At 47.3% G+C, this 26970-nt stretch overlaps 2 protein-coding genes across 2 annotated transcripts in view; one reads left to right on the top strand and one right to left on the bottom strand.

Moving 5' to 3' along the window:
- Positions 1–14585, bottom strand: part of LOC148502450 (uncharacterized) — an 87882-nt gene extending 73297 nt beyond the window's left edge. The window contains exons 1-2 of the mRNA XM_088449880.1: positions 14510–14585; positions 300–437 (exon numbers count right to left, since the gene is read on the bottom strand). The gene's annotated coding sequence lies outside the window, so the exon portion shown is untranslated. The remainder of the gene's footprint in view (positions 1–299; positions 438–14509) is intronic.
- Positions 14586–14774: 189 nt separating this feature from the next.
- Positions 14775–26025, top strand: LOC148502449 (uncharacterized). Its single transcript, XM_088449870.1, has 7 exons — positions 14775–14860; positions 17840–17976; positions 19162–19356; positions 19894–20017; positions 20086–20183; positions 22050–22155; positions 23041–26025. Exons 1-7 carry the CDS (start codon positions 14812–14814, stop codon positions 24093–24095), a joined length of 1764 nt encoding a protein of 587 aa, XP_088305996.1. The 5' UTR covers positions 14775–14811; the 3' UTR covers positions 24096–26025.
- The last annotated feature ends 945 nt before the right edge of the window (positions 26026–26970 follow it).

Below are 26970 nucleotides of genomic sequence, written 5' to 3'. Positions count from 1 at the left end.
ACAGCAGGGATTCCTGGCTAGAAGAAAGGAGGTAGGTTGCAGGTTACAAAATAAAATATTCAACTGGATTGTGGAAAGTGCACATCCAAAGAATTAAAGGTAACAGGGTTAAATTATCTTGTTTAAAAAAATGTGTTTTAAATTTGGAGATATAACTTGTTTTTGAGATATGCACAGGTGTAACACAAAATCAACCACATACAGTACATGGAAATGGGATGTTGCACCCCCTTACAACAAGTATAGTTCCACCACAGTGTACACAGTGATGTCACTGTGACGCTCCCAGAAGCCCTCACCTTTCCAGTCAGCAGGTAGATTATCTCCAGGGTAAGATGTAATATCCTCCTAGTCATGTGACTCCTGTCACTGTCCATCCTGATGACTCTGAGAATGGGCTCTGGTCCTGATGGGAGGAGCCAATCTTGAGGTGACAGCTGTAAATGGAAATTGTGATGTTAATTTATGTGGCCATATTGATCATGTTTAGATAACTTCTCCAGAGCTAAGAGAGCTCAAGTTCAATCATTAGCATTATTACATCTACAGAAAGACCCACAATTTAACTTTGTGTTACAGGAGAAACATGCACAAATGAAAAAGTTGAAGTTTTCTTTCCTAGCTCTCTTTTGCACTTGGGGCTGCCAGGGGGCTACCATGCAATGGGCTCTCTATTGCACTTCAGGTCGCCAGGGAATGGGCTCGCTAGTGCATATGGTGCTGCCAGGGATTGGGCTCTCGATTGCATGTGGGACCACCAGGGAATGGGCTTTCTATTACACTTGGGGCCGTCAGGGAATAGTCCCTCTATTGTATGTGGGACCGCCAGTGAAGGGGGCTCTCTATTGCATGTGCGGTCACCAGAGAATCGTCTCTCTGTACAGCCCATGCTACAAACAAATTAAGCCGCATAATTTTTGCAGTGGCATACTCTCTGTGCTGCATCATCTTGCCCAAGAAAAATGTCTCCCACCTTTGCCAAAGTGGGGTACTAGGCTTTACATAACAATTAAGCATTCTCCGGACCACTCTCTGTGCCTGATCCGAATTGTATCAGGTGTGCTTCGAAGTCCAATGGGGTGTAGGTGGTACTTAGAGGACAGGACACCAACAGCAAATCTTTTTTCAATCCCAGGATGTTCCGATCCTTCCCCCTATACCCCGCCCACAGCCTGAAGGCAACTCTTTTTTTAACAAGCCCAAGGTAAGAGCAGGATAGGAGAGAAGGAAGACTGGTACACTGAAGAATCACACAGAGAAGGAAACAATTTACCAAGAGAAGAAACCTATAGAAGCCAGGTGCGTTGGGGCGGGTGCCCTGTGGACCCTATGTACTTTGAAGAAAGAGAATTAACAAGGGTAAGTTTTACCATAACTCTCCTTTTCTTCTTCAGGGTCCATTGGGCTCCACAGGGAGACAATGGGGATGTCCCAAAGCAGTTGTTCAAGGGCGGGGACACTCGAGGAGAATCTGGCGTTCCGAAGGAAGCATCCTGAGAGGCTAATGTATCAAAGGCATAGAACCTAAGAAAGGTGTGGACAGAAGACCACGTGGCCACCTCATAGTTGTTCGGCAGACCTGCCACATGGACTGTCCACGAGGGACCCAAAGAGCGATTAGAATGAGCAGATACTGTAGCCGGCACAGGAAGGCCAGTCTGCGTGTAAGCCTGTGAAATAGTTATGCGAAGCCATCTGGACAGAGTCTGTTTGTTAGTTGGCCATCCCTTCTTGTGGAATCCATATAGGACAAAGAGGGAGTCCGATTTCCTGATGGAACTAGAACGGTCCACGTAGATCCTCAGAGCACGGACCACATCCAAAGAGGCCTCACCCGCCGAGAGGTCTGGTGATTGAAAGGCCGGAACCACAATTTCCTCATTGAGGTGGAAACGAGAGACCACCTTGGGAAGGAAGCCAGGGTGCGTTCGAAGAACAAAAATGTAAGAAACACTAGTGTCTGCGCCTATAAACACCTGACATATAAACAAACCAGAAAAGTAATATAAATGAATTTATTTCAATAACAATAGACCTGTTAGAACTGCAGCTCCTCAGGACATAAATTAAAACAATGCAGTGATATAATAAACCACTTTTGATACTGAATAAAATAAAAAAATGAATAACAAATAAAATGAACCAGTTCCTGGGTGGATGACAAAAGTTCCTCTGAATATAGAAATCTGGGTATGATGATTCAATAAAGATGGCAAACAATTGTCTCAGAGGTATGGGTTATCCGCATCTCCTTGGACCAAAAAAAAGGGGGACTACTCACTGCTGATAAATTCAAGTTCCAAGTAAGCCAGTATAATGGACATATGATGATTAATGGGAACCCAGTCAGCAGAAAATTCCACAGTGGCAATGATGGGCAAATAGAAATTCAGCCTACCCGTTACAAGAGTCTCCAGACTCCGGGCTGGTATGCACCGTCTCAGAAAATCGATCCCACGGACAAGATGATGTCCGCCGCCTGCAGACAACAGAGGGCAAGGAGCGGTAATGTGAACTTCCACACTCGGGATCAGCTGAAACAGGTAAGCGATGATGTGATGTAAGCTCCAACACCTGGGATCAGCTGAAAACAGGTAAGCGGTGGTGACAGCGGGGAAATGCCACAGAGTGGAGAATAAGAGCCGCAAGGTCCGCAATGGTCTGTGAGCGGGATAACAGCCTGTCCAGATGAAAGATAAGAAATGGGGAGCGACAGGAAAGCACCCCTAAATCCAATACTCTACGGGCAGATGCTATAGCCAGAACAAACAGAGATTTCTCGGTGAGCCATTTGACATCTACTGAATCCAGGGGTTCAAATGGAGGTTGCAGAAGTACGTGGAGAACCACTGACAAATCCCACGGAGCGACACGAGGGACAAAGGGAGATTGTATACGTAGAAAACCTTGCAGGAAGGTGTGAACATCCGGTAGAGGAGCAATTTTGCGCTGGAACCAGATGGACAGAGCAGAGACGTTCACTTTCAGAGGGGCTAGGCGGAGTCCAAGATCCAATCCAGCTTGAAGAAAGGCAAGGATTCTAGAAATCCTAAAAACCTGAGAGATAGTTTCTAGTAGCACACCACTGAAAATATGTATGCCACACCCGATGATAAATCCTGGCAGAGGCCGGTTTACTCGCTGTGAGCATGGTCTGCCAGACGGGCCAGGTCTGAATGTAGACAGGGACCCTGAGACAACAAGTTTGGTCGTAGAGGGAGTTGGAGAGTAACGTCTATGGAGAGACTCTGAAGATTGGAGTACCAATGGCGTCTGGGCCAAGCTGGAGCTACCAACAGGACCGTGCCCCCCTCTTACTTGAACTTCCGAAGAACTCGAGGCAGAAGGGAGACTGGAGAAAAGAGGTACGCCAAATGGAAGGTCCACCTCACAGATAATGCATCCACGAAGGCTGCGTCGCGGTCCCTTGTCCTGGCACCATACACTGGAAGCTTGTGGTTTTGTCGTGAGGCCATGAAGTCCACATCCAGGAGAACCCATTTGTCCACCAGGAGCTGAAAGACTTCTGGATTGAGAGACCACTCCCTTGCTTGCACATCCTGACGGCTGAGGAAATCAGCCTCCCAATTGAGATGCCTGGGATGAACACTGCGGAGATGGCTGGGAGATGGCGTTTGGCCCATGTGAGAATGCGGGACACTTCAGCCATTGCTGACCGACTTTGAGTGCCTCCTTGGCGATTGAGGTAGGCCACTGCCATGGCGTTGTTGGACTGTACTTGTACTGACCTGCTCTGAAGTATATCCTGAGCCAGAGTGAGGGCTTTGTAAACGGCACGGGTTCCAGGACGTTGATTGGTAAGATGACCTCAGCTGGAGTCCAGCGTCCTTGGAAGGAGTGCTGCCCTATCACTGCGCCCCACCCGCATAGGCTTGCGTCCTTGGTGAGGAGTGTCCAGTCCAGGATGCAAAAGGGGCGACCCTTGTTTAGGTGGGTCTGTAGCCACCAGGATAGGGATAGACGAACCTCCAGAGAGAGGCCCATCATCTGGGATCTGAGCAGATGGGGCAGCCCGTTCCACCTGGAGAGGAATATGGTGTTGTAGGGGCCTGGAGTGAAACTGAGCAAACTCTACCTGTCGAAGGTGGACACCATGGATACCAAGGTCTGCATTGCAGAGTGAATTAACACTCGGCGACTGTGGAGTGATCTGTGCACTCTGTGCTGTAATACAGAGATTTTGTCTGCTGTCAGAAAGATTCTGAGCCCGAGAGTCCAGGAAGGCTCCCAGATGTACCATTCTTTGAGAAGGGGTCAGGGAAGACTTTTTCCAGTTGATCAGCCAACCGTGCGCTTGTAGAAAGGCAATGGTTACTTGTAGATGGCAGTGAAGAATTTCTGGGGGGCTTGCTATGAGCAAGAGATCGTCCAAGTATGGGAGCAGTCTGATCCCCTGACGATGAAGATAGTCCGCCATAACTGCCATGATCCTGGTAAAGACCCGAGGAGCTGTAGAAAGCCCAAAAGGCAGCAAACCGGAGATACTACTGATGAGAAGACACCATAAAGGCTCCATAGCCAGGCCAATAGAGCGTAGGGTTTCCATACGAAACCTGGGCACACTGATAAACTTGTTCAGAGACTTGAGGTTGAGGATAGGCCGATGAGACCCGTTGGGCTTCGGAACCAAGAAAAGGGTAGAATAATAGCCCTTCCATCGCTGTGATGAGGGGTCCAGAATTATTACCCTCGAGAGCAGTAAGAACTGAATGGTCTTCTGGAGGAGCAGAGCTTGCTTGGGTCAAATGGAGGTCCTGTGCAAAAGAACTGCTGGGGGGGCCGCCTCAGGAAAGAGAGACCGTATCCGAGGGAGACCACTTCTCTTAACCAGGCATCTGAGGTGATTTGACGTCAGAACTGGGCGAACTGAAGAAGTCGGCCTCCCACCCTGGGAGCCCCCAAGGAGAGGCCCGCCCATCAGGCTGAAGGCTTGTCCTCCGATTTGGTAGTTGGAAGTCTTGTAGCCCAGGTTTGTTTGGTCCTAGGCTTGGAGGCTTTAGTGCAGTGTTTTTCAACCACTGTTGTCAAGTGTGCTGCGGCGTTCAGCTCAGTGCACTAGTACTGTAGTGTATTTTATTCCTGTGGAGGCCAATATAGTGTGTTTTATTCCTGTGGACGCCAATATGTGTGTATATTTTTATGTGGGAGCCAATGTTTATGTTTTTTCTATTGGTCACACACACCACATAGTCGGATAGTGTGCCTTGGCAATTTTAAAATCTTGTGTAGTCTGCCTTGAGTTGTAAAGGTTGAAAATCACTGCTTTAGTGGATGCCGACTGCCGTGGAAAGGACTGACCTTTAGCTTTTCCTTGAGGACGAAATGACACCTTCTTGGAAGCCGCCAAGGTATTCACAATCTTGTCCAATTCTGGGCCAAACAGGATTTCCCCAGAATAGGGGCAGAGACTCCAAAGCATTTTTAGAGTCCGAATCTGCTTTCCATGAGTGAAGCCAAACAATACGGCGGGCTACCACGGAAGTAGCAGATGCCTTGGAAGCTAGGAGACAAGTATTCAAAGCCGCCTCTCCTAAATAGGAGGCTGCATCTGTAATGTGAGATATATGACAGCTGTTCCCTCGAAGCATCAGAGGAAAATGGTATCTTCTATTGCCTCTACCCAACTCTCAATGGCTTTTGCCACCCAGGCCGTAGCCCTGGCAGGACGAGAAATAGCTCCTGTAAGAGAGTATATAGACTTTAGGCAAGCTTCCATCCCTCTATCCGTAGTCTCCTTTAAGGAGGTTGCAGTGTAGATAGGTAAAGTAACTTTCTTAACTAGGCGTGTGACGTGGGAATCCGCTGCAGGGAAAACTTCCCATTTAGTGCAATAAGTAGCTGGAAGAGGCTAAATGGAAATCAAGTGTTTAGGCAGCTGAAACTTTTAATAGGCATATTCCATGCTTCACACATTATTATTATTACCAGTTATTTATATAGCGCACACATATTCCGCAGCGCTTTACAGAGAATATTTGGCCATTCACATCAGTCACACATATGATCAGATAACTGATCCGAGTGCGGAAACTCTGGCAAGACTACCTTCTGTCGCTTAAATAGTGTCTCTTTTGCCCTAGGAGTGGGTCCTGCCTCTTCTATTTGAAGAATATATTTTACAGTTCTCACAAGTGCAGGTATATTCAATTTAGTGGGGGGCTCCTCCTCTCCCGTGGGGGAGTCAGAGTGAGAGAGGTCTGCGTCTTCTGCCTCCCCAGATGATAACTCAGAATCTGATAGCTGGGTGGAATAGGGAGATAACACAGCACGCTGAAGCTGGGCATACACATCCAGATAAAATGCCTGTCAGACCGACAGACATTTTATCTGGCAGCCTGCCAGCCTGCAGCATACACTATGAGATATCTCACAGTGTATTTGCCCCGACATCTGTGCTCTGCCCCTGGGAGAGGAGACATTTCCCTGTTCCTTCCATGGGAAGGAACACGGGAAATATCTGTCTGTCGGCCGCGGCTGGGCATGCACAGCCGACATTTTAAATCATAAATATTGCATAGGACAACCATGCTGGACAATCCGGCATGGCCGACCGAGCGATATTTAACCCTTGGTCGCCAGCACACAAGCTACAATTAACGGGGCGATCCATGGATATCGGGCGGATTGCCCCGTTAATTGTAGCGTGTATGGCCAGCATTAGTAGGTTTACTAGGTAAGTCTCTTTCCTTTTGCAGCATTTGTTGAAAGGCTGTAGAGGTAGTTGTCCCTGCAAGGGATTTTTAGTAAATCCCTGTGATATTGGCTGAATTCACAATGCGAATTCATTCGGTAATATCACACTACAATCTGTATTCAAAATGCGGATTGTAGTAAATAGAGCCCAAAGAGAGAATCCGATTCCCTGATGGAGCTGGTCTGCTCCCCGTAGATACGAAGAGCTCGAATCACATCCAGGGAAGCTTCACCTGAAGACATAAAGGCCGGGACTACAACTTCCTCATTTATATGAAAACGGGAAACAACCCTTGGGAGGTAGCTCACCTTGATACGGGAGGACAGCTCTATTTTGATGAAACACCAAATATGGAGAGCAACATGACAATGCTGCCAAGTCAGACACTCTGCGAGCTGAAGAGATGGCCAGGAGAAAAAACGTCTTCGCCATCAGCCATCTCAAGTCCACCTCATCCAAGGGTTCAAAAGGGATGCAACTGCAGTGCCCTGAGGACCAAAGACAAATCCCACGGTGCCATCGGTGGGAGAAATGGAGGTTGCAGTCGCAGAACCCCATGTAAGAATGTTCTAACATCCGGCAGAGGAGCATCTTGCGCTGAAACCAAAACAGTCAAAGCCGAAACTTGGACTCTCAAGGTAGCCAGGCGAAGACCTAAGTCTAATTCAGCCTTGTAAAAACTAAGGGCCTGATTCAGAGCCGCTCGTAAGCGGCAGCTCCGAGCGATGTTTGCCCAACTGCGCATGCGTACGGATCGTTATACGCATGCGCGAACCAGTCAGTGCGGCCGAAATTCATGTGCTCGCAAAATAGCGAATGCCTGATAATTTGAGTGACAGAAAGAGGCGTATGTGGGTGGTAACAGGGGAAGGTGCTTGAAAACGGGGAGTGGAGATCCGATCGCAGGCGTGCTTAAAGGTCAAAACGGGCGTTTTATGGGTGTGCATAATTAAAACAGCAGCTCATTGAGCACGTCACTGGGTTATTTTATAACCAGAACTGCTCGCAAAATTGTGGTAGCAAAAACCAACCACAAGAATAGCGAGCAGCTCATACCCTGGTCGATGTACTCGATTAATCTAATAAATAGCGGACATGACGTAGGATGCGAGCGGCCAGGGGGCGTAGCTTTCCAAAAAACGACCGCAAGTTTTGTTCGCTCGTTCAGACCTAGAGACGTGAACAGACTGCAAAGAGCGAACGGTTCATTTGAATAGCCACCCCTTTTTTTGGAACGAACGACCACAAATAGCGACCGGCTCTGAATCAGTCCCTAAGTACACTTGATACCATGAACATCTTCGGGTAATATTTCCTATGGGAACACCAAAGAAAAAATTACTGCCAAACCCTGTGATAGATGCAATCAGAAGCAGGCTTCCTTGATCTCAGCATCATCTTTATCACTGAAGGAGAAAACCCCTTGGCCCTTAAGACGGAAGACTCAAAAGCCATGCCGTCAAAGTCAGCCAAGGTAAATTCTGGTATAGGCAGGGACCCTGTATTAGCAGAACCTGCTGTAGAGGCAGTGGAAATGGACTGTCTACGGATAGATGAGTCAGATCTGACAACCAATGCCACCTGGCCCAGGCAGGGGCTATTAGTATGATCCTGCCGCCCTCCTGCTTGAATTTTCTGATGACTCTTGAGAGGAGGGAGATTTTCTTCATTAATTATTGAATTAACTAAATTTTTTTTTATTTATTTATTATATTTATTTATTTATTATTATTTTTATTTATCTTTATTTTATCGTTTATTTGTGTGTATGTATATATATATATATATATGTATACTTTGCATATATATATATGTGTAGATACATTTATACAAGCAATATCATACCTATTCATCTATGTATGTGGAACCTTATTATCCAGCCTATCAGCTACACATTATAGATAGCACGCTCAGGAGGATGTAATCACCAAGGTGACCCGCCCTCCTGTCAATCACAATTTGAACCAATCACAGACATTGTCGCTGTATTTGAAGGCTCAAGCAGCAGTACTAGAACAATTCAACTCCCAGAAGACGACCTGACAGGTCGAAACGCGTTGGAGGAACACTGCAATCCCTATCTAACAGCGTCTCCAGTACCACATTTGCCGTCCAACTGTTTCAGCTTACCACTACCGGAACTTGAATCTACTAGCGAGCAACAGAAGCGCGCCATCACCGCCGACGAAGACCACCGGGACCGGCAGCTTGGCATCCGGGTAAGTATCCTCTGGTGCAGAGTCGTCCGCGGCCCCCGGCTTGCGCAAGCCAGGACCGTAGGCACCCCTCTCCCCTGTCCGGCACCTGGTGTACGCGCACGGACCTGCCCCTGGCAACAGGGACAGTGTCCGTGATCTCGGCACTCAGGGCGCCCGTGACGCAGAGTGATCCCCGGCGCTCGCCACAGCCAGCCTCCCCCACACTACACGGAGAATAACCCGGGCAACGTACAGACATCCACAGGACTTACAGCATACCACCGAGGTACCCCTTTGGAACTAGCGGGACGCCGCTAGATCTCCCTGACTAAACACTATACTTTAACCATCTATCATATTGACTATTCAGTTGGCGGCATCTAAGGTTGAGACCAGTACCAGTGCCTATTCACAAATAGATCGGCACATTTGCTATTTATATTTTGTCTACATTTGTCTATATTTTGTTTATATTTGTTTACTTTTCCTTCTGACAATTTTGACATATTGCAGCATTGTCCATTGTGTTTATTTGTTTGTTTAATCTGTTGGTGTATAACCAATGGTTTACAGGCACCATATTATATTGCATTACAATTGTAGTGACTATTATTGTGAAACTTTTATCAGTAAAAGCAACATTTGTTTCTTAGTTGGTACCCTCTCATCATTTTGGGTTCTACTACTTTAGAATATATTTAGAATATACAGAGTTCAGGAAATAGGTTGTGAGCAGCATCTGGTCCCCACGTTTCTCTAGATTTGGAGGAAACAGGTATGCCAACCTGAAGTTCCATCTCACCACCAGAGCATCCACGAAGGCAGCTGAGAAGTCCCTTTTCCTGGACCCATACCTGGGAACCCTGTGGTTGTGACGTGATGCATTAGGTCTACGTCTATTATCCCCCACCTGTTTACCAGGAGTTGAAACCCCTCCGGATGAAGAGTCCATTCTCCAACGTGTATGTCCTGGCGACCTAGGAAGTTCGCGTCCCAGTTGAGAACACCTGGGAAGAATATTGCCGAGACCGATGGAAGATGGCATTCTGCCCACAGCAGAAACCTTGCCACTTCTTCCATGGCTGCCAGAATTCGTGTGCCTCCTTGATAATTTATGTAGGCCACTGCTGTCGCACTGAACTTGGACAGGAATGCCCTGTAGAAGGTCCTGTGCCAGTATGAGTACCTTGTGTACTGCCCGAAGCTCAGATATATTTATTGGCAGGTGACTTTCCTATATCGGCCCCCTTCATTGAAACGTGCGGCTCCCCATACTCGCAGACTTGCGTCTGTGGTGAAGAGTATCCACTCCGAGATCCATAGCGGACGACCCTTGTTCAAAATGAGCCGTCTCCAGCCAACAGGCTAGGGAGAGGCGAACCTCTGGTGAGATGCAACCCATCTGGGATTTTATCCGATGATACTAACCATCCCACTGGTCCAGGATCCACAGCTGCAGGGACCTGGAGTGGAACTGGGCATAAGTGACCATGTCGAATGTGGCTACCATAGAGCCCGGCATCTGCATAGCCCAGTGAACTGACACTATTTGCTTACAAAGTAGATTGTGCACACGACTCTGTAGTGTTACAGTCCAGCAGTGCCCCCAAGTGCACCATCTGCTGAGTTGGAAAAAGTGACAACCTATTTTCCCAATTGATTACCCAGCCATACTCCTGTAAACAGGCAATGGTCATCCGTAGATGCCATTGTAACCTCTCCAGAGACTGCCAATATCAGGAGGTTGTCTAGATATGGCAGTATCCTGACTCCTCTGAGATGAGCCGTCATGACTGCCATTATCTTGGTAAACATCCGAAGGGCTGTGGCTAGACCACAAGGTAGAGCCTGAAAATGGTAATGTTGCTGATCTACTGCCAACCTGAGAAAGGCTTGGTGGGATTTTGCAATCAGGAGACCGATATGCATCCTGTATATCCACTGAGACCATGAAGTCTCCAGGCTCCATTGCCAGCCTAGTAGTTTCCATTCGGAATCTGAGCACCTTGATGAAGCGGTTACCTTAGATTCAGTATAGGGTGGTGTGACCCATTGTGTTTTTGATCCAAAAACAAATACAAAAAATAATAACCCCTTCCCTGTTGCGTCACCGGGACTATAACTCCTGATCCCAGGAGGGCCCCAATAGACTCCCAGTAAACCGAGGCTCTGACCGGATCTGCAGCAAGGGTCGTGCCCACAACCACTGAGGATGCCTCCGAAACGAGATGGCATAACCCAGAGAGGCAGCTCTCACACCCAGGCATCTGCTGATACCAGGCCTGAGTGAACTGCAAAAGTCGACCTCCATCCAGGAGGAGGCCCGCCACTAAAAAAATCTAACTACCTGCGGAGAGGCTGTAGACAGCGGCATACTCTGACTAGAGTGAGCAGTAGAATAAACCCAACAGGAATTCATGGGGGGGCATAGACATAGAAGGACACAAATGCTGTTATCACCTCGTAGCATGAGGCACTGCCGCCAGAGCCTATGCTTCTGCAGCCTTTATCCACTAAGTGCGGCAAAATCTGAGACCAAGCGGCCACACAGGTGGCTCTAGTGCTGGTGCAGGTGTACCGGAGACATAAAGTAGCTGTTACAACAGTACTACACAATCCATCCTAAATAACAACCTGCTCAGACAAGCCTGCAGCACAGGACTTACATGCTCCTTCTTACCTGTAACTTTATACATGCACAAATGTATAAATGGTATATGGTATAAAGTTTAAATGCAATGTGACTTTCATGAAACACTCCACACACCTTCAAAGTGATGAGGAGAAACACAGTGATAATATACCTGACAGTTTTGGCAAACAGGCAGTGTACACACAGTCGCTAGAATTTATAGTCACATACAATATATAAATACGCACATTTGCCACAGCAATATGGACTCTGAATCAACTGACCGGCCCCTGGAGGGAGATGGTAGGATATAGAGTGCGTTATATGCCAAACCCTGAGGGAGTAGTATATAGGGAGACAGACCAACCTCTGAGACCACTGTAGCAGTGCATGTACAAAAGCTGAACTGCGAGCGTCTCACAAACGAGGTGGTCAATAGAAAACCGGACGCAGGGACTTCACTCGGAAGTTTGTGCCTGGTGGGGAGGAGCGGCCGGGGGAGCGCCTTATCTCCCCTAAGCTGCGATTTTGACGGCCGGTTACGCTGCACTACAAGGTAGTAAGACGTTGATAAGTGCGCTCTAGTGCGTCTTACCACCCGTCTCCAGCAACAGACAACATGGCCCCGGCCACCTTAGTGAGGAATCGCAGAACGTCCTTCACCCACAGTGGCCTCTGGTGCGTCTCAACACCAGAGGCTAGGGACTGCTTTGCACATTATTCCTTACCTGACATCTCCGTTACCCGACCGCTGTCCCGGAACTCAGCATCTTTAGGCCGCCAGGTGAGCCACGCTGAGGCCTGCCGAGAACCTCAGGGCTTAAAGCGATACTGGTGTTTCGACGTCGGCGGAGGTAGATGGAGCCGCAGTAGAGCGTCATTACCGGCGCTGGTACCGCTAAACTCAGAAACTTAAGATAAAACTTAAAAGAAAAATGCCTAGAACTGTGTAGCAGTCCCGCTGTTATAACAGGTGCTCTGGGTGTAAAGAGGGGTAAGGGTAGATAACTAGGGCAGTACTGGGGAGCACGGAGAGGGGCAGTAAATACTGGGGGCAGTACTGGGGTTAGGGAGGGGGTTAGAATAGCAGCTGGGGCAGAACTGAGGGTAGGGAGGGGGTAAAGACAGACAGCGCATCAGGTAGTGGTTACCTACATGCTTTTGCTGGGGGCCCACGGCCAGGTCACTGTGGCAGCTCCCTCCTGTCCCATGCAGTGTCCACCTTCCCTGCCTCCTGCGTGACTGGCTGGGGGTGGCGCCACTGTACAGCGATTGGCTGGGGGTGGCGCCGCTGTGCAGCGATTGGCTGGGAGTGGCGCAGCCGCGCATCGTTTGGCAACTGCAGCACAAACAGCGCCAGCGGGTCAGTGTTTAAAACTGGGTCCCCAGTTTGCTGTAGGACGTAAAAATGCCCTATAGCGCATATTTTGCAATCACTGAATATATAAAAATAGAATAATAGCATAGTTTTGTGAAAAAACAAGAAATACAACTTTTTTAATACTTATGATTTATGGCTGACTCTGTGGGCAGCTGATCATTATCATGCTGTCATGGGATGGGCCTATTTTTATTTGGATGGTTGGAGCTATAGCTCCATCTGCCCCATTGTTAATTTGGCCCTGCATTAATATAAAAAAAAATATCATGCAATGGTAATAGGAAATAGATAATGGAAACACAAAAAAAGGGGGAGATGTATCAAACTTTCTAAATCAGGCAAGTGGAGGCGATGCCAAAAACAACCAACCAGATTCTATCATTTATCTAGTACATTCTATAAAATGATAGCTAGCAATAATCTAATTGGCTGCTATGAGGAATATCTCTATTTATCCTCTTTGAAAGGTTTGATAAATCCCCACAAAAGGCCAAAAATGCTGGGAAATGTCCAAACCTTGTGCTGGGAATCGGTAGGGGAGGGCTGAAAATCCCCCTGCCCCAGGATGAGGATGAAACCTGCAATGCCAATCTGCAGATGTTATCTACTGGACTAAATGGATGTACTTTTTGGATAAGAGTCACTCTTTGGTGGAGGCTGAATTCGGGGACAACCTGCCCGTGGATACTTTCCCAGCTGTATAAATTGTGTCATCTGCATCTTCATGTCGTCACCCATAAAACAATTATTGTCAACTAGATTCTTACAATATACATAAGATATAATACTTAAGTGGGACATAATCATGTCTCTTGCGCATCTGTAGTACACAGCTCACCATTGAAAGCAATAGAAGCTGAAATCACATGCATCAATAAGTCATGTCTATAGCTATATCTGCTGAGAGAAGGCCAGCGATTTTACTTGTTTTTTTTTTTTTACAAAAATGCATACTGTCACGTGTTATAATTATAAGTAACCACTGGAGAAGATGATCGATGCTTCCTGCATGCTAAACAGTCTACTAACAATGGTCTCCCACTCTCCCAGCACTGTCCCCACTACTCCTTCCCTGCACTCTCACCTGACTTCCCTCTGCCCGCTCTCCCAGCACTGTCCCCACTACTCCTTCCCTGCACTCTCACCTGGCTCCCCTCTGCCCGCTCTCCCAGCACTGTCCCCACTACTCCTTCCCTGCACTCTCTCCTGGCTCCCCTCTGCCTGGTCTCCCAGCACTGTCCTCACTACTCCTTCCCTGCACTCTCACCTGACTCCCCTCTGCCCGCTCTCCCAGCACTGTCCCCACTACTCCTTCCCTGCACTCTCACCTGACTTCCCTCTGCCCGCTCTCCCAGCACTGTCCCCACTACTCCTTCCCTGCTCTCTCACCTGACTCCCCTCTGCCCGCTCTCCCAGCACTGTCCCCACTACTCCTTCCCTGCACTCTCACCTGACTCCCCTCTGCCCGCTCTCCCAGCACTGTCCCCACTACTCCTTCCCTGCACTCTCACCTGACTCCCCTCTGCCTGCTCTCCCAGCACTATCTCCTATGATGACAGTGATATTATGTATAATACCTTTACCTCGCTGAATATTTTTCTATCAGTAAAAGAAACTTTCCCTGGCGCCCTGAATCCCACTTACAGTGGTTAAATAAAGATTACATCGTGAACATTGTCTTTAATGAGCGAGCCATTATGGTGCAGACAATTGCATATTATTCTATAGACAAGGGTCTTCAATAAGATGGGTGCCGCATCTATACATCGTGCTGATTTTTTTTGTCATGAAATCTTGAATAGCAGTTTTGGCTCTAGTGTTTAACTAGATGTGACAGAAAAACTAGAAGTTACATTACCCATGATCCAGCGCTCTAGCCCGGCCCATGGTGGTGACGTTTAAACTCACCCAGCTGCTGCTTTACATGGAAAGAGGTATGATGGTATATTGTATTGTGTATAGTGAATGAGGCATTGCAGGGATTGAAGGAGTAGTTGGGACAGTGCTGGGAGAGTAGGCAGTGGGGAGTCAGGTTAGAGTGCTGGGAAGGAGTAGTGGGGACAGTGCTGGGAGAGCAGTCGTGAGAGTGCAGGGAAGGAGTAGTGGGGACAGTGCTGGGAGACCAGGCAGAGGGGAGTCAGGTGAGAGTGCAGGGAAGGAGTAGTGGGGACAGTGCTGGGAGACCAGGTGACAGTGCAGGGAAGGAGTAGTGGGGACAGTGCTGGGAGAGCAGACAGAGGGGAGTCAGGTTAGAGTGCAGGGAAGGAGTAGTGGGGACAGTGCTGGGAGAGCAGGCAGAGGGGAGTCAGGTGAGAGTGCAGGGAAGGAGTAGTGGGGACAGTGCTGGGAGACCAGGCAGAGGGGTCAGGTGAGAGAGCAGGGAAGGAGTAGTGGGGACAGTGCTGGGAGACCAGGCAGAGGGGAGTCAGGTGAGAGTGCAGGGAAGGAGTAGTGGGGACAGTGCTGGGAGACCAGGTGACAGTGCAGGGAAGGAGTAGTGGGGACAGTGCTGGGAGAGCAGACAGAGGGGAGTCAGGTGAGAGTGCAGGGAAGGAGTAGTGGGGACAGTGCTGGGAGACCAGACATAGGGAGTCAGGTGGGAGTGCAGGGAAGGAGTAGTGGGGACAGTGCTGGGAGACCAGGCAGGGGGGAGTCAGGTGAGAGTGCATGGAAGGAGTAGTGGGGACAGTGCTGGGAGAGCAGGCAGGGGGGAGTCAGGTGAGAGTGCAGGGAAAGAGTAGTGGGGACAGTGCTGGGAGAATAGGCAGAGGGGAGTCAGGTGAGAGAGCAGGGAAGGAGTAGTGGGGACAGTGCTGGGAGAGCAGGCAGAGGGGAGTCAGGTGACAGTGCAGGGAAGGAGTAGTGGGGACAGTGCTGGGAGACCAGGCAGAGGGGAGTCAGGTGAGAGTGCAGGGAAGGAGTAGTGGGGACAGTGCTGGGAGAGCAGGCAGAGGGGAGTCAGGTGAGAGTGCAGGGAAGGAGTAGTGGGGACAGTGCTGGGAGACCAGGCAGAGGGGTCAGGTGAGAGAGCAGGGAAGGAGTAGTGGGGACAGTGCTGGGAGACCAGGCAGAGGGGAGTCAGGTGAGAGTGCAGGGAAGGAGTAGTGGGGACAGTGCTGGGAGACCAGGTGACAGTGCAGGGAAGGAGTAGTGGGGACAGTGCTGGGAGAGCAGACAGAGGGGAGTCAGGTGAGAGTGCAGGGAAGGAGTAGTGGGGACAGTGCTGGGAGACCAGACATAGGGAGTCAGGTGGGAGTGCAGGGAAGGAGTAGTGGGGACAGTGCTGGGAGACCAGGCAGGGGGGAGTCAGGTGAGAGTGCAGGGAAGGAGTAGTGGGGACAGTGCTGGGAGAGCAGGCAGGGGGGAGTCAGGTGAGAGTGCAGGGAAAGAGTAGTGGGGACAGTGCTGGGAGAATAGGCAGAGGGGAGTCAGGTGAGAGTGCAGGGAAGGAGTAGTGGGGACAGTGCTGGGAGAATAGGCAGAGGGGAGTCAGGTGAGAGTGCAGGGAAGGAGTAGTGGGGACAGTGCTGGGAGACCAGGCAGTGGGGAGTCAGGTGACAGTGCAGGGAAGGAGTAGTGGGGACAGTGCTGGGAGAGCAGGCAGAGGGGAGTCAGGTGAGAGTGCAGGGAAGGAGTAGTGGGGACAGTGCTGGGAGAGCAGGCAGAGGGGAGTCAGGTGAGAGTGCAGGGAAGGAGTAGTGGGGACAGTGCTGGGAGACCAGGCAGTGGGGAGTCAGGTGACAGTGCAGGGAAGGAGTAGTGGGGACAGTGCTGGGAGAGCAGGCAGAGGGGAGTCAGGTGAGAGTGCAGGGAAGGAGTAGTGGGGACAGTGCTGGGAGAGCAGGCAGAGGGGAGTCAGGTGAGAGTGCAGGGAAGGAGTAGTGGGGACAGTGCTGGGAGACCAGGCAGAGGGGTCAGGTGAGAGAGCAGGGAAGGAGTAGTGGGGACAGTGCTGGGAGACCAGGCAGAGAGGAGTCAGGTGAGAGTGCAGGGAAGGAGTAGTGGGGACAGTGCTGGGAGACCAGGCAGTGGGGAGTCAGGTGACAGTGCAGGGAAGGAGTAGTGGGGACAGTGCTGGGAGAGCAGGCAGAGGGGAGTCAGGTGAGAGTGCAGGGAAGGAGTAGTGGGGACAGTGCTGGGAGACCAGGCAGGTGAGAGTGCAGGGAAGGAGTAGTGGGGACAGTGCTGGGAGACCAGGCAGGGGGGAGTCAGGTGAGAGTGCAGGGAAAGAGTAGTGAGGACAGTGCTGGGAGACCAGGCAGGGGAGAGACAGGTGAGAGTGCAGGGAAGGAGTAGTGTGAGTGCTGGGAGACCAGACATAGGGAGTCAGGTTAGAGTTCTGGGGAACACTGTCACCACTTTATGCCTGATAGATCATGATTTTTGAATCAATCTTGGAGCCCTGATGTATCAGTAGGAAAGATCCAAAGATTATTGTGCTGGCTGCAATCTTTGTACCTGGTCCCCTGATTCTGTTCCTCCACTTAACATGCGTGCTCTTTTCCTGACTCCTCGATTGCACATGCACAAATTTAATAGCAGCCTTGGAGAACATCTGTATTATTTTGACTCTGTATTAAATAGACAAATGGTGTTCGGCAGATGTTGCTGGGAGTCAGGTTGTCCACTGACATCCCGATGGTAAGTATTAGGGTCAGGTTTAGGGTTAGGCACAAGGGAGTTGGTTAGGGTTGGGTTGTGGGGGAGCGGTTAGGGTTAGGCTGCAGGGGGGGGTTAAGGGTTGGGTTAGACAACTTACCTCCAGGTGTCGGTATTGCAAGTTATTCAAAATTTCGGCATGTGCATTCTGACCACCTGTCATGTGTCCACCAACATCCCATACCCAACCTGTACATATACAATAATTGAGGTCCTTTATTTAAGAGTTTTTACACAACAGATTCCATTTACAGAGGTCGCCCTGAGCTTGGTGCCTCCACCAGGACCGGAGCCCATTTCCAGAGTTTCCAAGATGGACAAGGACAAGAGTCACGTTACTAAGATGATATTAAATCTCACCCTGGAGATCATCTACCTGCTGACTGGAGAGGTGAGGGGGGCTGGAAGTGTTGCAGTGACCCAACTATGTAGAAATCATTTTGTTGGTCTGGTTGCTGAAAATAGAAGCTGACAAACTCCATGGGATTTTCTAAAAATACATTCTAGTGTAGTTTCAGATGTTTTAAAATAATACTTAAGTCGGCTATATAGAACTTTTTTCTTAAAACATATGTATTACCATATAGCGATTAGTCATTTGTACTAGTATGGTTCAAAATGTGAGGCTGTAAGAATAATGCACCACATATTATGCTGTAATACAAGCTAACCAAGTTAATAACAGATAATCAGCAGTAACCGTATTGTAGTAATTAAACAGACATACTTAACTTAGGTGTGGTATATAACAGATTGACAGACAAATGGTCGATGAGTACAATAGGTTGACTGAAAAAGGTTGGCAGGTACAAAAAGCTGACAGGTTGAAATGGTTGACACACCATTGGTCAACACATTGTGTTTTTGTATTTTAAGTTTAACCCTCCCCTAGGTGGTAGCCCCCCCAACCCCCCCCCCCCCAAGTGCCTAACCCCGACTCTTACCCTAGTGCCTAACCCTCCCCCAAGGGCCTAAACCTAACTGTCCCCTCCTCCAGCCTAACCCCAACCCTCCGCCTAGTGCCTAACCCTATATCCGTGCCCTCGGGCAGCCCAACCCTCCCGTTGGTGCCTAACCCCTAACCCTAAAAATTTTGAAAAAATAATCGTGTGTTGACCATTGGTGTGTCAACCATTTGAACCTGTCGACCTTTTGCACTGTTGACCTTTTGTCAGTCAACTTTTTGTCCCTGTCGACCCTTCATCCGGATACCACTTAACTTAGTAGGTCAACACAAGACAAACATTCAACCCAGCGAATTCCGATACTGGAAAAGTTGCTGGTGGTGTGAGCACTTCGTACACGAAAGTCCAGGGCGAGATTCCAACTCCGGGGGGCCCCCTACATCTTCACAGTTCCTGATGGTCTTTCATATTGTCATATTGAACACGTTGCACTCTTTCTTTTGCATAAATGACAGTCAACTCATTAATATAGTAAACATGAATATTACTATGCTGTGGAATAAAGTAAGTTCAAATCTTACCCAACATGTCCTCATATTCCCATGATAAATATCTAATTCGCAAAATAAAAAGAGGGCTCAAGAATTTATATTTGATGCATTTATACACAGGATTACACAGTTGCGAAGAAAGAGTTTGGTAAGTGTGTGACAGCCAGTAGCCGCCGTACACGTGTATCAGGAGGACTGAGTAGGACCCAGGGTCCCATCACTGTGCCTCCACCTCACTCACTGATACATGAGAGAGACAATGAGCAGAAGATCCTGGAACTCACCAACAAGATCATTCAGCTGCTGACTGGAGAGGTGACTGCTGGGAATGGGACATTATACAGTAACACCAGGGGCTGTGTCTGGGTGATGACTGGAGAGGTGACTGCTGGGAATGGGACATTATACAGTAACACCAGGGGATGTGTCTGGGTGATGACTGGAGAGGTGACCGCTGGGAATGGGACATTATACAGTAACACCAGGGGCTGTGTCTGGGTGATGACTGGAGAGGTGACTGCTGGGAATGGGACATTATACAGTAACACCAGGGGATGTGTCTGGGTCATGACTGGAGATGTGACTGCTGGGAATGGGACATTATACAGTAACACCAGGGGATGTGTCTGGGTGATGACTGGAGAGGTGACTGCTGGGAATGGGACATTATATAGTAACACCAGGGGATGTGTCTGGGTGATGACTGGAGAGGTGACCGCTGGGAATGGGACAGTATACAGTAACACCAGGGGATGTGTCTGGGTGATGACTGGAGAGGTGACTGCTGGGAAAGGGACATTATACAGTAACACCAGGGAATGTGGGTGATGACTGTATCATTGTGTGTGTCAGGTTCCTATAAGGTGTCAGGATGTCACTGTCTTTCTCTCCATGGAGGAGTGGGAGTATTTAGAGGGACACAAGGATCTGTACAAGGACATCCTGATGGAGAATCACCAGCCTCTCACATCACTGGGTAAGACCTCACTAGATAAACACATCGTCGGATAAAACATGTTTAAACACTGTATGTGTTGCCTACAGATGTATCCAGTAACAGAAATACCCCAGAGAGATGTCCCAGCCCCCTCTCTTCACAGGATTGCACAGAGGAAGATGACAATCTACAACAGGAGTATCAGGTACATAGAATACTGATCGTCTAATAAGATATAGAACATGTATATATCTCATAAAGTGTGTAATTTAAGTAGGGTTAACACTCACTCCAACATGCTAAGCAGTAGCGTTCATTGTGAATCCCAAGCCCAGTGTGACACAACATACTACCTTGTTTAATTGATGGTCACCGTACAGTGGCCCTGATTCAGAGCCGGACTCTCTGACAGAGCGTTCGCTCTGAATCAGGGCCGTCCCTCTGAATTTTAGAGTGGCCTCCTGGCCGCTCGCATAGCTGTGGGTGACTACCCACAGCTATAGCGAGCGGCCAAAAAGATGGTCGCGATGGTCAAGACCATCGCGACCATCGGGCTTGCGACGAGACCCTTGTGGTAGGGTCTCGTTGCCGCAAGCCTTGGAGTGTTTTCGGCTCCAAGGCGTGATGTCAGTGGGGCCTGCCCCAGACGGTAGGCGTTCCCATAGCAACGCCTCCGTCTGGCCAGCCATGCCCCCGGCACGCCCACCAACGGGGGGCGTGCAGTCACTCACCATCGGCGAGACCCATAGCGACGGCTTGCCCGTCGCTATCCGGGTCTTGCGCATGCGCACGACGGAGCCGCCTCCGTCATGCGCATGGGCACTGGGCTAACATCGACCTGCTTGCGAACGCTCAGCGCTCGTGAGCGTGTCTGAATTAGGCCCAGTGTACAGTAACAATCCTCAGGACGGGCTGAAAGACAAGACAAGCTAAAATTCTTCTGGACCGAGCTGATGGGGGATCGATGCTAAAAGAGTGAAAGTCCATTCTAGCGGTTTAACGTTTTTTCCACCATATAACCCACTGATGCGTTCATGACCCCTTTCCCAATTAAAAACAGATCATCAGTGTTTGGTCTCAAATTCACACTCAGACTTACCCCATGGAATGGGGCAGTTGGGGAAAACTTGGGTCTTTTATGGCCAATACATTGATGATGTAATTTGGGAGAGGTGTTCTAATTTTGTACTTCAGTTTATCACTTATTTAAGTTCCTTTGCTTTTAACTTGAAATTTACCCATACTTTTACCTACTTGTTTAAATATCCTGGACATAACCTCTTGAAATATTGCATCAAGATGTGGGTGTGATACAAAACAAAAGATCGACAATCATTTTGTTGACACCAGAAGGTCGACATGGAAAAGGGTAGATAGTACATGGAAATGGTCGACATATATTTTTTGTATTTCTAACCCTAATCTTCACCCTAAAGCTAACCCTCCCCTTGGTGCTAAATCTAAACGTTCAGTAAGTGCTTAAACCGAATTGTCACTTCTGCAGCCTAATCCTAACTCTCCAGGTAAGTGCCTAGCCCTTAAAAAATAATTGTCTCGACCATTTCGGTGCCGACCGTTTTGGTGTCGACCTTTTGTACCAGTCGACATTCCGTACTGTCTATCTTTTATCACTTTCCATGTCGACCTTCTGGTCGTCGACCAAATCATTATCAACCTTTTCATTGTCAACCTATTGTATGATACCCCAAGATTATATCTTCAAAGTTTAGTAAGCCAGTGGCCTTTAATGAGTCATTGACATTTCATGGGGCGGTTTATCCACTTACAGAGAAGGGATGATTGGGTTTGTTGTTTAAATTATTTTTAGACTCCATTTTTATTTTTGAAGTTAGGGAAGTTTACTTACATTTTCTATTGTTTTTTTTAGCTACTGTAGGATATGGTATAACCGACTTGATGGTTTCTGTTACAAAAAAAATGGGGACTGTTTTTCAGAGTAAAAAATTAGAATATGGTTGATTTGAGACATAGATACAGATTTAAAGAACTACAGTATATTGTTTAATGGTCCTTTAAAATATTTGGTAGTATTATTTTATGTTCTGTTTAGGATGGTGAACTGAATATCGTGTTGGTTGACATTGACCCAGAGACTGAGGAAGTACAGACAGATGTAAAAATTAAGGAGGAGGAAATTCCAATTGATATCAGCACAGGTGAGTAATAATCACTAAATTCAAAATATATTCACATTGTTCAGTAACTACAACAGTCTACTTGACACTTTCTTTTGTGCAGAGTTTCTGTCCACTCAGGAACCGTCGGCCCCTATTAGACTCCTGTTCTCCTCCTCACATCATATCACTGTGTGTTACCAGCCCAGAGATCTAACCAGTCTCCTCCCCACACTCTCTGGTGTATCTCATACATCAGGATCCATCAGCCCTTATTATACTCCTGCTCTCCTCCTCACATCATGTCACTGTGTTACCAGCCCAGAGATCTGACCAGTCTCTTTCCTACACAAACACACACTTTGGCCTTCTTTCTATTTACAGTCCTCAAAGCGACAAATATGACCCAATCTCTGACCATTGGTAGAAGACCTTGAATGCTAACTTTAACATTCATTATCCTCATTTAGCCTCAACTTACCTGTATACCAAGAGTGCAACTGCTTGTGTAATTACTTTTCATATATTTTCATAAAATACTACCTATTTATATCACTGTCTTGCAATAGTCTAGATCACAATTTGTACATGTTTTGTTTTATTAAATTGCTGTTTGATTGCAACATTAAGGGCCGTATTCAATTAGCTGCAAAATCGGGAGGGGCAAAAAAAAAAACAGTCGGTTTTCACCATCTCAGACCAGGTGAAAAAAAAAGCAAAATCGCTACTTTTGACTAAAAATGTGGGGATTTCTTTCAGAACCCTTTGGGTTTTGGGGCGAGTATCATCTGTTTTTGCTGTTTTTTTCACACCTAATTGAAATTGGCCCTAAGTATCCTGAATTTCATTAAAATATTGAATATTTTTGGCTTTGCAATGAAGTCTTCATTGAAAAATATTCAAATTGACATATTTAATTTCCCACAGATGGACCCAACAGCAGGAATACCTCAAACGAGCCTCCTATTTTGTCTCCAGTTTGTGACATGACCGCTAAAAACATCACACATGACTCTCGAAGAGAAAACCCTTTAACCTCAAATAACTCTCCAGTACTTCACAGCGCAGATTCCTCTAAAGATGGGCAACATTTTCCTGATATTATTCGGTATAATGCTGCTCATAGAGGTGATGAAAGGTTTGCTTGCTCTATATGTGGGAAATGTTTTAGCAAGAAAGACAAATTTATTATTCATCTAAGAATTCACACAGGTGAGAAGCCATTTTCATGTTCTGAGTGTGGGAAGAGTTTTGCGCAGAAAGCTAATCTTATCGCACATCAGAAGACGCACAAAGGTGAGAAGCCATTTTCTTGTTCTGAGTGCGGGAAATATTTCACATGTAAATCAACACTCGTTAAACATCTGAGAATTCACACAGGAGAGAAGCCGTTTTCGTGTTCTGAGTGTGGGAAATGTTTTACGTATAAGTCACATCTACTTGAACACCAGAGAATTCATACAGGTGAGAAGCCGTTTACATGTTCAGAGTGTGGAAAGTGTTTTCGACATAAATCACACGTCGTTGGACACCAGCGGGTTCACACTGGGGAAAAACCCTTTAGGTGTCCTAAGTGTGGGAAATGTTTTACACAGGAATCTAGTCTGGCTTATCACCAGAGAATCCACACAGGAGAGAAACCCTTTTCCTGTCCGGAATGTGGGCGATGCTTCACGTATAAATCAACTCTTGTCAAACATCAGATAATTCATTCAGGTGAGAAGCCATTTTCATGTTCTGACTGCGGTAAGAGCTTTACGCAGAAAGCAATGCTCGCCGAGCATCAGAAAACGCACACAGGAGAGCGGCCTTTTACATGTAACGTGTGTGGAAAAGGCTTTACACGCAAATCAAATATGGTTAAACACCAGATAACGCACACAGGTGAGAAGCCCTTCACGTGTAGTGACTGTGGGAACTGTTTCACACAGAAAGCAAGTCTGGTTAAGCATCAGAAAATTCACTCACAAGTACCTAATTGAAAGCTCTGTTTACATAGTTGTAGGTGAATATACTTCTGCTAGAGATGTGCAGGATTCTGAATTTTCCCGCCACATTTCAGGATGCAAAACGTTATCTTTCATGGACAAAAGTCCATGAAAGATGATGTTTGTCCATAAAAGATTAAGTTTTGCCTCTCTCTGGGACCCAGAATTTGGCAGGATAAAATCCGAACCGATCCTGCACATCTCTAATTTCTACATCCCTTAACACACAGACACTACATTGACCTCTCTCTCCATTTCCTTCTGATAGAAAGGTTTTACCTAGCACATTGCAATTTACTTTTTAAAGCCACACTTGTGAAAGTTGGCCCATTTTTATTGTAAAATCTTACAAAGAAAAAATATTTTTTATGACCAATAAATATAAGGCTAAAAAACTTTCTTGAATTGATTTATACAGTAGTTCCATGCAGTGCCGGCGACGGGGGCACAAAAGAGACGCTTGTACCAGGCCCCGAGATTGCGAGTTCCAGCTCATGTGTCTACCTTGTCTCTGCCGCTGCTGTAAGCAGAGCACAGGCAGAAAGAGGGAGGCCGGCAGAGAGACACAGGGACTGGGGAATGAAGCTGAGAGACACGGGCTGGGGAATGAATTTCAGAGTCACAAGGGTTGGGGAATAAATATGAGAGACAAAGGGTGGAGAATGAAGCTGAGCGACACTGGAGCAGATGAAACAGAGACACGAGAGGATGATGAAGCTGAGAGACATGGGAGATGAGTGGATGGCTGGAGACTGAGAGACACGGGATTGAGGCTGGAGACAGGAATGGTGTTGGAGTGAAACAGATGAGCATGAGGCTGGAGAGACAAGGGTTGAGGCTGGTGCAACACAGGCAAGGATAAGGCTGAGACACACAGTTGGGAATGAGGGTGGAGTGACACGGAATGAGCCAATGGCTGACCTGCATGCACCTACTGGGAGGGGAGGGGTGCCCCAAAACATGAGTATGCCTGGCCACAAGATTTATGTTGCTGGCCCTGGTTCCATGTGAATAGTTGCTAATCTAGACTGAAAGGACCTTTTATTGGGCAATTATGGGCTTTTATGATAAGCGTCTTTTTAACTCAAATTGGCCAATTTATTTATTTTTTTAAAATTGTGCATCTTTATTGAATTTTCAAAATTAAATACAGAACAGTAAAAACTAACAGAACTAAGAAAAGAATGACCTGTAATGAAAGAAACCTTGTCAGAAGACAAAATGAGGTGCAAACATGTCTGCGGAACCGGAGCATCTATGCTCATGACGGTAAAAGTGGAAGATGATACTTTGGAACTGAAAATCCGACCTTCATTTTTTGAGTACTGTCTGTGTTATTACTGTTACCTGTGACTTGGAAGATGAAACCGATTTACCTGTTTAATGACTATAAACTTTGTGGCTGTTTCTTACAAGACTTTTACAGTTGTTGGCACATATTGCGTTGAAATATATGTAAAGGAACTTTAACCTCCTGAATTGTCTTTGATTAATTGCTCCTAGCACAGGGGATTGTCTATGTTCGATAGTTTATGTTCTCATCTGTGTAGGCAGCGAGAAGAGTCATAACATGACAAATGGCAAATAAAAAATATAACATGACAATACTTTTATCTATTACTGTAGTCAGTGCATATCCGGCTGAGTTACTGAATTGACGTCGTTGTATAAGTAACCTGTTTTCATGTCTTGAAACTTGTATTAAAGTTAGATTACTTGCACTTGAATTCTTCTTACTCGCTGTTTAAAATAGTAATTCTCCAACCCAGGGACAGAAAGATAATATTTTCTTGATTATAATTAACTGTGTACTGCAGATAGAGTATGGGGCCATATAGCCCCCTCTTAATCCACCCTGTGGTCCTGCTCACACCTCAAAAGTTCTGTGCTTGGAGTTCAGTATTATCTAGTCTCTCAGCCATGCTCCTTTTGCTAAAGCGATGTTGTCCCAGCCTCACTCCATTTAGTTTTTAATGTCTTAACCCATTTGCTAAGTATTAAATGCTGAAGAGTCTCACACCACTTTGTGTCCATATTTATACAGTGTTTTTAATTTGTTGGTGTTGGCTCTTTCTGTGCTTACTCTATTTTTATCAACACTCCAGTTTATAATCTCTTTACTCTCCTGTGATTCCCAGTTTGTCTTCCCATCTTTCTCCTGCACACCTTACCGAGCTTTCCCAGGCTCTCTCCACCCAGTGCTGCTTCCCCCAGATCCATCCCACCCGGTGCAGCTCTCCCAAGGCCACCCCACCCGGTGCTTGTCTCCCAAGGCCCTCCTCACCTGTTGCTGCTTTCCTCAGCTTTTTTTTTGATTGCACTATCCTTACTCTACCTAATATTACGTATGCTGATTCAGAGGGCCTTGCCATGGGGAATCCCATTCCTTACCACAATTAAAGTATGTATCTTTTACCAGACACTGGAAAACCAGCAAGCTGGCACTCAGAACTAAACTTAGCCAGGTAGTATCCTTACACCAGCTCTTGCCACTACTAGTAGTGGCACTATACTTTCAGAGAGCCAACTAGACTATTGGGAGTGCCAATCAGCCTGGAGCTCTAGAATCTGCAAAAGGACAACCTTTCCATAAGCTGGTCCCCGTTTTATTATCTAAAACCTGCACTGCTACTGCCATCCCACCATGGGGAACGGGCCATGAATAAAATGGTATCTCACCTCTTATCTCTTGGGCTGCTTAGGGACAGTTCTGACAAGAAGTCACGGCTCCCACTGGGCCGGTCTAGGATTGTGTCAGTGATCAGATCTTCAAATGTCTGACCTTGTTACCATGTGAATGTAAACCAAAGCAGTGGAACATCAGATGCAGCAGAAGAGTGAGCAGTGTGGCGAAAGGGGAAATCATTGA

This window comes from Taudactylus pleione, unplaced genomic scaffold (genome assembly GCF_031769625.1).
Source record: "Taudactylus pleione unplaced genomic scaffold, aTauple2 ptg000497l, whole genome shotgun sequence".
Classification (NCBI taxonomy): Eukaryota; Metazoa; Chordata; class Amphibia; order Anura; family Myobatrachidae; genus Taudactylus; species Taudactylus pleione.
The sequence above is the reverse complement of the archived record's forward strand: the minus strand, read 5'-3'. Positions and strand labels throughout refer to the sequence as shown.

Coding starts and splice junctions, on each gene's coding strand:
- LOC148502449 (XM_088449870.1), top strand. CDS start 14,812: ATGGTGGTGACGTTTAAACTCACCCAGCTGCTGCTTTACATGGAAAGA. Junction 14,861..17,839: donor GCTGCTTTACATGGAAAGAG/GTATGATGGTAT, acceptor TTCCATTTACAG/AGGTCGCCCTGAGCTTGGTG. Junction 20,018..20,085: donor CCAGCCTCTCACATCACTGG/GTAAGACCTCAC, acceptor TGTTGCCTACAG/ATGTATCCAGTAACAGAAAT.